Genomic DNA, 12,082 nt, shown 5'->3' with positions numbered 1-12,082 from the left:
ATTAAGTGTTTTAACGAATGTACTAACGAGATTTGGGTTCAAATATACATTTAAATAACAATGGGTACGCTCGGGCGGCTAAGTCTTAGGAACAAAAAATTTTTTCAGTTGGCTACGGCCGGGTTAGTAACAAAAGGGTTAAGGATATGAAGACAGGGAAAGCCCCTGGCCCATCAGGAATCACCACTGAGATGCTTAAAATATTTGGCAGTGTTGGTTATGGTCTAGTCACCTGTATTGTAAATCAGGTGGTCCATGAAAGAGTCATACCCCATGATTGGTATAGCAGCACCATAGTCAACTGCTACAAAGGTAAAGGTGATGCCTTAGAAATAATTACAGAGGTATCAATCAGTTGGATCAGAAGTTATGGTGAGAGTCATAGCCCAGCTAATTAGGGAGAGAGTTAGTCTAGATGAGATGCAGTTTGGTTTTGTGCCAGGTAGAAGCACCACTGATGCTATATATTTTTGGTAAGGCAGCTGCAAGAGAAATACCTAGCCAAAGATAAACCTCTATACTTGGCTTTTGTTGACTTGGAGAAAGCTTTTGACAGGGTCCCCCAATCCCTTATCTGATGGTCAATGCGGAAAGTGGGAAAAGACAAGTAGTTGGTGAGAGCCGTACAAGCCTTGTACAGGGATGCTACCAGTAAGGTGAGGGTGGGCAACGAGTACAGCAAAGAATTCAGTGTACAAGTAGGGGTTCACCAAGGATCGGTGCTCAGCCTCCCTCTTGTTCATCATAATCCTCCAGGTGATAACTGAGGAATTTAAGATGAGCTGCCCCTGGGAGCTCTTCTATGCTGATGACCTTGCTCTTATAGCTGAGTTACTACTAGAACTAGAGAAGAAGCGTCAGGTATAGAAGCAAGGTCTAGAATCAAAGGGTGTTAGAGTTAACCTAGCAAAAACCAAAGAAATGAAGCCAGTATGCTTCGCTGGATGTGCAACGTCAGTGTTCATGTTCGACAGAGTGTAAGCATCCTGAGAGAAAAGTTAAGCATAAGAGGAATCAGATGTGCTGTGCAAGGGAGACGACTGCACTGGTGTGGTCATGTGATGTGTATGGAGGACAGCTGTGTGAAGAAGTGCCGATCTCTAACAGTGGAGGAAACCTGTGGTAGAGGTAGACCCTGGAAGACATGGCATGGGGTGCTGAAGTATGATCTTTGAACTTTGAGCCTCACAGAGGCAATGACTGGTGACCGAGACCTCTGGTGATGTGCTGTGTTTGAGAAGACCTGTCAAGCCAAGTGCACCAGTGCTGGTGGCACATATAGAACATCTTTTGAGCGTTGGGCCTCACAGAAGCAAAGTGGCTGATTGTCCTTCAAGTGTTGGACCCAACGGAGGCACAATGGCTGAGTTCCTTTTGAGTGTTGGGCCACATGGAGGCAATGACCAAGACCTTTGGCACCATGTTGTGCTTGAGAAGAAAATCCATCATGCTGAGCAAAATATGTCATGGCAGATACCAGTGTCACACAAATTGGTGCTCATGCTGGTGGCACATAAACGCACCCCAGTGTCACGAAAATGGAACCCATATCGGTGGCACATAAAAGCACCCATTACACTTTTGGAGTTGTTGGCGTTAGGAAGGGCATTCAGCCATAGAAAACCAAATCAGACTGGAGTCTGGTGCAGCCTTCCAGCCCAGTCAAACCGTCCAACCCATGCCAGCAGGGACAACAGACGTTAAATGATGATGATGATGATGATGATGATGATGATGACACCACATGCCATCATGCACACTCCCACACAAAAATATAATGCCTGAACACAGACAATATATACACACACATGCATAAACAAATGCAACATGCATAGACACAGATAACTTTTGCCCACAAACATCACTATACACATGTACACTACATGATCTCTCACACACACACACACACACATATTAGCCTCGCACATATATACGCGTCTATATGCACACACAAATACACAAAATGCACATCATTCCACACAACACATACACTAGGTCACTTGTTCACATATACACACATCCAGGCCAATGCGTTTGCACACTCACATGATAACTGCACACATGCATGCCAGTACATGTAACGCATATCCACATAATGTACGCACTGGGTCACTTACACACACACATACAGGTCCCCATATATTTAGTAGCTCGCCCACACATACACAAATGCATCTGAGACTAAATTTATTTTCCTGGGTCACCATAATTACCTCCCTTCTATCAGGTTGAACTGTTAATTCCTAAAATATTTTTTTCACTATCTCTCCTTAATCTTTTTCCCCCCTCCTAATCCTTTGTCGAAGAACGTAGGCTCAAAACGTAAAAAAAAAGAGGGGAAAAAGTGCTTATAAGTGCTTTTCCCCTGTTTGTCGATTTTTGCGATGGTTAAAACGAAAGAACAGCGTCACAGATGATCAAAGGCAATCATGACTAAATGCATGTTGTGAACAATGGGAAGTTGATCTGGACGTTTTTTTTTTTTTTGAAGGTCATCACTGGTGATAAAAACTGGGGCTACAGAATTTACGGATGTAGAAGAGGCGAAAAAAACAAAAAAAAAAACAATGGAGGCATGAAAAGGCATCACTTTGCAAGAGTTCCAGCATGGCTTCAAGCAGTGGAAAACGTGTCTGGACCAAGGCATTGGCTTCAAATGCAGAATAAACATGTACAACTAAGTGAATAAAATAATACTGCAAAATTCCTGTTTCTTTTGGGTATCGCCTCGTATATCTCTCCATTTGTGTGTGTGTGTGTATATATATCACCAACATCATTGATTAGCAACCGTTTTCCATGCTCACATGAGTATAACATTATATATATATATATATATATATATATATATATATATATATATATATATAAAATATACAAGAATAAGGGCAGGGAATCGTCAATTAATAATAGAATTAATAATTAACAATTTTGCCAAGGTTTTACCTATATATATATATATATATATCTCAATTTAGCTGTTTCTTATTTTTTTTACTTTGTTTTCTCAGTCTCTTTTACGTTCACTGTTCCTTTATCTCTTCTCTTACCCTGAAAGCATCCACCTTTTATATTTATCTTATCTATAATTGCATTCTCATTGATCTGTGTATTTTACCACTTCAATATACACCAATTTATCTACGTCTCTCTCTCTCTCATTTCCAATTTCTTTTTTTGCTCTGTCTCTTTCTCTCACCTTTTCTTGACTCCCTTTCTCTTATTCTCTTTCTTCTCTCTCAGTCTCTGCACTGCCATCCATGTTTCTCTGCCTTTCCTCTCTCTATTCTCTTCACATCTCTCTCTCTCTTCTCTGTCTGTTTTCTTCACTACCTTAACACACATTATATGTATGATTATATAAATTCACATTGAAATATATGTCACAGTTCAAGAGTTAAAAATAACTACAAAACAGGTCAGAGACAACCAAAACTGAGCATCTCTCTTTGGCCTCAAAAAGTGGCTGAAGATGTTTTTCTTTAGCCACTTCCTTTCCCCTCCTTAGTCGTGGGCACTTTTCCTTATTTTTTTCTATCAGGCAAGTTGTTGACCCTAGCAGTGTTGGTGCTATACAAAAAGCATCCAATACATTGTTAAATGGTTGGCGTTAGGAAGGGCATCAGACCAGAGAAGTCAAAACTGACTCAGGAGCTTGACGCACCCTGTCAAAGCATCCAACCAGTTACAGCATGAAAACAAGTGGTAAATGATGATGATGACGATGATAATGATGAAGAGTGTATGTGTCTTCACATCATATAAGTGGTGATGTTTGTTTCCAGTTTTCTGTGGAAAACACGTCTGGCCAAGGGTAAATATTACCTTGCTTGGAAACAAGGGTTGATAACAGAAAACTTGCCTTTACTTATTTGATCTGACTCAAGCAAGCAGAAAAAAGTGGCTGCTAAAATGATGATAGCAGTGGTAATGATGGTAGTGGTGGTGGAAATGAAATCATCATCATCATTTAACATCTGTTTTCCATGCTGGCATGGGTTGGATAAATATGCAAATATAGATATCTAATAAACACATAATAAATTCATAAAAAAACCTACTTGCTATTTTGTAGATTTCCAGTTTTAATGATTTCAGCAAAATATTTGAGAAGAGAAACTAAGTTGGTATCAGTTAAGTTTTCCACCTGAAACAACCAGATATGCAAAAATATGAATTTAAGAATAAAAACAGAAAAATTAAGGGAAGAAAGAAAAATGCAAGTTGCTGTTGTTTCTGGATATAAACCAATATGAGTCTGTCATAATATTAAATATGAAGGTTTTACTGCAAAAGGGGGCAAAATATTTTTGAATGACATATGTTGTTAGAGTAACACTTCCTCAAATACAAAGGTAAAACGATTCAACAGTCTCCAAAACAACCAATACAGGTGTACCATCACTGACCATCAACTTTCAAATCCTGTTTGAAAAAATGTCGGTCTACACTGTTGAATCCACTTCTTCACAGCAACTTTCACTTCCTCTACATCAAATCATTGTCACCAAGACTGTTCTTCACTGGACTGAACAGGTGAAAGTCACAGGACACCCAGACTGGGATGTATGATAGAAGGGGAACCAACAACTCCCCCAATTTGCCAATGGCCTTAGTTTTGGTCAAGGATGCATGTAATTATGCATTGTTGTTGTAAATGTAAATCATTTTTAGATTCTTGTTCAATCTCTTCCTCTTAATGGCTTCTCTGAACTTTCTGAATGTCACAATGTACCACCAGGTGTCCATAGTGTAGTCACATTCCAGAAAATCAAGGTGAATGTCATCCTTGCTATCCTTCAAAACAGCCACCATGATTTTCTCTACTAATCACTGGCTCTTAAATTTTTTAGGTCTTAGACAATAGGTATGACTCCATTCTTTGGACTGAGCCTTTGTTGCCAGATCATACAGTTAGGCCTACATTTCATCCATCACCACATAAGAAAACAAAAAACAGGTCTTCATTGGTTTCAAACACTTCCAGCAGATCAAAGCTGACTTGTAACCTTCTCTGCTTTTAGTCAGATATCAATTGCCAACGTACCCGCTTGGCACACACTTTCCAGGACCCAATGTTTTCCACCAGCCTCCATAATTCATTGTGAGACTATAGTCTAATTGTGTAGCAAACTCACAGATGGACAGTCTGTGAATTAATTCAGCCATTCACTGTTGATTCCTAGCAGCAGTCTCATTTGATGGTCTCCCTCTGTAAGGCTGTCTTCAATGTTGGTCTCCCTTCTAGAAACTTCATCATCCGTCTGGACACATTACTCCTCTCAATAATACCGTCTTCATAAACAACTTTCAAACTTTTGTGTACATCAGAAAGCTGGAGCCCCTCTTTTATCAAGAATTCAAGGACAACACATTACTTCTGATTGAAACCGGTTATTTTATTGGCAATGAAGAAAATGAAAAAGAGTTACTATACTGAATGTGCAATTTGAACAATCTGCCCCTGGACTGGCTTGTGCGGGTGGCACATAAAAGACACCATTTCGAGCGTGGCCGTTTTCGTGCGGGTGACACGTAAAAGCACCGACTACACTCTCTGAGTGGTTGGCGTTAGGAAGGGCATCCAGCTGTAGAAACTCTGCCAAATCAGACTGGAGCCTGGTGTTGCCATCCGGTTTCACCAGTCCTCAGTCAAATCGTCCAACCCATGCTAGCATGGAAAGCGGACGTTAAACGATGATGATGATGATGATGATATGGCAATTAATAAAAAAGTTATATCCATTTTTGCATTATTTTTGGTACAACCCACATAATATCATCATCATCATCATCATTTAACATCCGCTTTCCATGCTAGCATGGGTTGGACGATTTGACTGGGGACTGGCGAACCAGATGGCTACACCAGACTCCAATCCGATCTGACAGAGTTTCTACAGTTGGATGCCCTTCCTAACGCCAACCACTCTGAGAGTGTAGTGGGTGCTTTTACGTGCCACCGGCATGAGGGCCAGTCCGGCGGTACTGGCAACGGCCACGCTCAAATGGTGTTTTTTACATATCACCTGCACAGGAGTCAGTCCAATGTTTTGTTCACATGCCACCGGCACAAGTGCCAGTAAGGCGACGCTGGAAACGATCGCACTCAAGTGGTGCTTTTTACCTGCCACCGGCACGGAAGAGAGACCGCTGCTCTGGCAGTGATCCCGCTTGGATGGTGCTGTTAGCGCTCCACTGGCACGGGAGCCAGTCATCAAATTTGGTTCGGTTTCAATCTCACTTGCCCCAACAGGTCTTCACAAGCTGAGTTTAGTGTCCAATGAAGGAAGGTTGGCATGGGTGCCAGTCATCGAATTTGGTTCAATTTCGATTTTGATTGCACTTGCCTCAACAGGTCTTCGCAAGCAGGGTTTTGTGTCCAAAGAAGGAAAGGTACGCATAAGTGGGCTGGCTACACCCCTGGTAAAGGCCACGGGTTATGGTCTCACTTGTCTTGCCGGGTCTTCTCATGCACAGCATATTTCCAAAGGTCTCGGTCACTAGTCATTGCCTCGGTGAGGCCTAATGTTCGAAGGTCATGCTTCACCACCTCATCCCAGGTTTTCCTGGGTCTACCTCTTCCACAGGTACCCTCAACCGCTAGGCTGTGGCACATTTTAAGTAAACTGTGTGTGAATTATAAAAGATGCTGCTGAGCCATAATTCTTTGGCAATAAGGAGATTAAGGTGAAATACTTTATGCAGACTCTTCAAGAAGCTGAATGCTACATTTGTACCTTTGTTTTTTGATAAGGTTTTTCATATAAGTTCTTGTAAGTCATCATCTTTGTTTTTATATCTTCTGTTTCTCTACTGGCATAGATCAGATAAGACGTGTTGAGGCAGTATTTTACTTGTTTCCATGTAAGGTACTTACTCTCTGAATCTTTTGCACAATGAACCGCTCAATGGCCAAACATTGTCATGGCAGACTTAAATGACATCAACACCTATGTGGCAGCATTGTTTTACACTAAAGTGAACAGTTTCAACACACACATACAAGATGAGCTTCCAAACAATTTTTGTCTTCCAATTTCATTCACAAAAAAATTGGTCAACCCAAAACCAGAGAAGACATTTGCTTACAATGTCATGCAGAATTGGAGAAACCCTAAAGCCACATGGTTACAAATGGAATTACTTAACTCAGTCATACCTAACCTTAATTTAATTCATCAATAAGGGGATTATTACGTAATAATTAGCAGAAGCACATAGAACAGTGGAAGTGAGAGAAATAACAGAAATGCAGAGCAGTGTTTACACAACAGTAACATAATATAATAATATATATAACCCAGGAAGACATGGAACGAGGTGATGAAGCATGGTTTGTGAATGTTTGGCAATATGTTGTACTTGAGAAGACCTGTCAAGCCAAGTGAAATCATAGTCGTGGCATGTAAAAAGCAACTTTTGAGAGTTTGGGCCTCATGGAGGCAATGACAAATGACCAAGACCTTTGGCAATATGCTGTGCTTGAGCAGAAGACTCAAGTCAAGTGAAATCGTAATTGTGGCAGATGCTGGTGTCACACAACTAGCATGTAAAAGCACCCATTACACTCTTGGAGTGGTTGGCATGTTAGGAAGGGCATCCAGATATAGAAACCATGCCAAATTAGACTGGAGTCTGGTGCCAGTATGGGCAGTAGGCGTTAAATGATGATGTAACCTATACAGTAGATATATAAACAAGACAAGTTTAGTTATTTCTCTGCAGACTGAAAAAAAATGAACGACTTTAATTGATTTAGGAATCTTATTGGATTCTCATCAGGTGTCCACATCAATTTCATCAATTCCAGTGGCTGCAGAGAACTGGGGCTACTAATTTGCATACCATAGGTGTAAACACTTTATTCAATATCAGGGAAAACTTATTCAGTGAGCTCACAAGACTTTATTCAATATCAGGGGCCTGCCAACGGGGATCTCAGTCCACACAGAAACACTGTCTTCGATGGTCAGGATATGTAGCAAGAATGGAAGAGCCATGGTTCCCATACCAAGACTTATTCAGTGAGATTACAAGACCAACTCAAAACAACACTGAAAGTCACTGGACTTGTGCCTAAATCATTTGAAACACAAACCCAAGACCATACCAAGTGGCAGTGCTCCATTACCATCAGAACCAAAAGTTTTGAAGTGACCAGAAGAGAAAAAGAAGAAATCAAATGAGAGGAGAGAAAGGCTCGACAAAATCAACCTTGACCTCCACCAATATTTCCATGTAGTCAATGCCATCGACTCTTCTATGCAAGAATTGATCTACTTAGTCATCATCACTATACAGGAAGCGTTCAACAAAGAAGAAAACTAAATTCTTGGACATGAGATAAAGCCACTGCCACTGATACCGGAGATATACACAGAGGGCAAAATAAATGAGAATGAAAAATATAAATACACACACACACGGCTGTCCTCAGTGCTTTTTTTTTCTCTGGAGAGACTCTGGCATGGATTCCTCTAAGGTTGATAAGTACCAGTAATATACTGTGATTAATTCAATCAGTGACATACTCTACATCCTTCAATCGTTGGGCGATATGCTGTGCTTGTGACGACCTGTTGAACAGAGTGAAATTGTAGCCGCGGCTGATGCCAGTGCCTTCTGATTGGCATCTGTGACGGTGGCATGTAAAAAGTACCATTTGAGTATTGGGCCTCATGGAAGCAGTGACAGGGGACCAAGACCCTTGGCAATATACCGTGCTTGCGTTGACCTGTCAAGTCAAGTGAAACTGTAGTCATAGCCAATGCTGGTGTCAGTTCAATGGCACCTGTGCTGGTGGCATGTAAAAAGTACCCACTACACTGTGTAAAGTGGTTGACATTATGAAGGGCATCCAGCCATAGAAACCTTGCCAAATCAGATTGGAACCTGGTGCAGCCCCTGGTTTACCAGTTTTCAGACAAACCGTCCAACCCATGTCAGTATGGAAAGTGAATGTTAAACGACAACGATGATATATATATATACACATATATATATTATTATATGATAAAAAGGAAACAGCTACTGATTTCCTTTATTTCACAATGCTTTGTTTTGTAATTGATATTGTTTAGTACCATTTTTCCTTCTTTTAATGAGTTTTCCACCACCCACTAAAGGCCCCCTCCTCTCTCCCTCCTGTGCCTATCCACACACTTGCCATACCTTCACATGTCTACCAGCCACTCCAATTTCTCTCACCATCACTTGTTAGTCACCTCTAAATATCTCACCCCTCACACTCTTATGGACACATCCCTTCTCTACCACTTATACTCCCCACCCTACTGCTAGCTGAGAGTAGCTCCTGATGCACCTCTAACACCATCTCTCCTGTCTTTTCCTACTGGGGCAGCCAAGTATCTCTTTCCTTCTGTTCTAATATTCTAATCTCTCAACTGGCACAAACCTACATCTTCTGGTTACACTCCCTCTCCCAGCTGAGAGGTCTTCGTCTCACAAGTTACTTGTCGACTCCACTGGTGCTAGTGCCACATAAAAGTACACAATATACTCTGTGAAGTGGTTAGCTTTAGGAAGAGTGTTCAACCATAAAAATTATGCCAAAGCAGACAATGGAACCTGGTGCAGCTCTCCAGCCTGGTCAGCCTGGAAGAACATTAAGTGATGAGTAATAAAACTCAGACCTCCAGGTGAACAATATCTGAAATGTCTTGGGGCTACTCTTCTCAAAATAAATCAAAAACCTTACCTGCCAAATAAGGAAATCTATGACTTTTTCAGAAACCTTTGAATGTTGGTCTTTTTTCTGAAGACAATTAATACAGCACAAATAGATGTCCAACCATTTTGCAGCTCTGTCCTCTTCTTTCAAAGAATATCCTGTGTAAAGAAGACATAAGTACCTCTAAATACACTATAAGAACGAGTGTCTATAAATGAATATTGCAGCAAGTTATATAAACAGGAACAAATTATTGACCGAGGTGACACACGCTATCGACTCCTTTGAGGGAACCATTAAACATTAGGGTACTTTTATTGCAAACTACTCCTACACATATAAAGCTTCTTTTCTCTATCAGCCCTGCCTGTGATCCCACTCCATCTCATGCACCCTTGCCATCTCTGCATTTCAAATTATTAATAATATTACATTTGTTTATTCTATTTAAAAACTACTCGTTTGAAATTCAATGAAATTTCTACAGAATGATGGTAACAGCTATATACACGTGGTGCATAAAAAAAACATGAGGTTTTGCACAAGTGTAAACAAATCGCAGCCATTTGCATGGTTTCCACAAACTTTCAGTGTTCCAAATTAAGAGTGGTCTGATAATTGTGTAATTATGGGTCGTAAATGTGACTTAACTGCTTCAGAGAAATCTGTTATTACTTCTGAACTCCACATTAGAAATATTTAAAATAATTAGAAAGATATTTTTTCACAGATTGGTGATATCATCATCATCGTCGTCGTTTAACGTCCGCTTTTCATGCTAGCATGGAAAGCGGACGTTAAACGATGATGATGATGATGATATCACCAATCTGTGAAAAAATTTGATACATCTCCTACGAAGATACGTAAAGGAGCCAACAAGGGTCAGGCGACATTTCAGGTGCATTGGTGAAACAACTGTGTGCAGAATTACCTGAAGTCGTCTTCTGAAAAAGGTTGATAAACCAATGACAGTTGAAATGCTTCCCTCAAACAAAATTGTCTGAAATGGGCAAAAGATAACATGAAGGTCAATTTTCCACACGCTTTGTTTATGGACGAAACTTGTGCTACACTTAATGGACCTGAGCAAGGGATGAGATGTAAATGGACAAGAGCATCATCAATGTTTGAGACACCAACAATGGGGAGGAGACATTATGATTTGGGTAGGTATTATTTAAGGCATTATGGTTGGTCCTTGGAAGGAGCCTGACAGTGCTAAAATGACTGCAGATGCTTATATAGTCTTTCTGAGGGAGCACCTTGAATCTTAGTTGAAAAAGCAAAGGATCACCTTCAAGGCAACCATAATATTCATGCAAGATAATGCACCCTTACACTCAGCAAAGAAAACTACAGAGTATCTGCAACAATTAGGCTTCTGTGAACCTTCGAAGATGAAGTGGCCTGCTTGTTCTGACTTAAATCCAATAGAAAATTTGTGGAGTATTCTAAAGCAATGAGTTTACGAGAATAAACACCAATTTAGAAGCAAGGATGGACTGTGGCAGGCAACAGTGGATGTATCCCATGGTATAAGATCAAAGGAAATCCAGAAATGAGTATCTTCCATGAACCATTTCCAACTTAGTTCAAACAAATCCTAACCAGCTCACCTCTCGTTTCTGAATGCTGCTGACTTCTTTATTTCTATTTCTTCCATGTTTATGACTGTATCTGTTCATTCTAGCGTGTACATTAAACAATTAAATTGGTATTTTCTTGTTTACATAAGTTTTAATTACACCTTGCTAATAATTTGAAACGGTGAAAGTTTATTTAAATTTGGTAAATGGCCATAGTTTCTGTGTTGTTTTACAGAACCGCACGTCTTTTTACACATCATGGGCATATAACTGTTGCCATCATTCTGTGAAAATTTCTTTGAATTCCAGTGAGCAGTTTTTAAATAAAATAGAAAAATGTTACGTCTTTAATCATTTGTATATATGCGTGTGTGCAGGGAGAGAATATAAGGGGTTTACTTCACTGGTGATCTAAACAAATAGGTACATTGAGTAAGTGCTATAATTGGTCAACCGTTAGGTTCCAAATTCACAGCTGAGGCTGGAGCTAGGGATCCGTAGTAGGCTTCGGAGTTAGCAGGTATATATTATATTAGAGGAAAAAGATATCAAAACCAAGGCAGGACAAGCTTCTTGAGTCATTTAGAATATTTAATTAGGTTAATGTGAATTTGAAGTCTAACAACTGTTTCTGTGATATCCCAAATGATAAGCTGGCATGTCCATACACTGGGTATTTTGCCATCAGAGACAAGGTGAGTATGTATGAAAATTCTATACAGGGAAATTCAGTTTATAAGGTATAAAATTGTAGATGGAAGAATAATAAATAGAAAAATAAAATAGTAGATAGAAAACT

At 40.1% G+C, this 12,082-nt stretch overlaps 1 protein-coding gene across 2 annotated transcripts in view; it reads right to left on the bottom strand.

The window, feature by feature from the left end:
* The window catches only part of LOC106870749 (Fanconi anemia group I protein), a 103,596-nt gene that overhangs the window by 78,320 nt on the left and 13,194 nt on the right, over nt 1–12,082 (bottom strand). For both annotated transcript variants that reach the window (XM_014916943.3, XM_014916944.3), the window contains exons 4-5: nt 9,722–9,852; nt 4,062–4,147 (exon numbers count right to left, since the gene is read on the bottom strand). In XM_014916943.3, coding sequence (XP_014772429.1) covers nt 4,062–4,147; nt 9,722–9,852 — 217 coding nt within the window. The remainder of the gene's footprint in view (nt 1–4,061; nt 4,148–9,721; nt 9,853–12,082) is intronic.

The sequence above is a fragment of the Octopus bimaculoides genome, chromosome 2, assembly GCF_046866305.1.
Source record: "Octopus bimaculoides isolate indiv1 chromosome 2, ASM4686630v1, whole genome shotgun sequence".
In the NCBI taxonomy this organism is placed as follows: Eukaryota; Metazoa; Mollusca; class Cephalopoda; order Octopoda; family Octopodidae; genus Octopus; species Octopus bimaculoides.
Note: the sequence above shows the minus strand (reverse complement) of the source record. Positions and strands in the feature narration are given on the sequence as shown.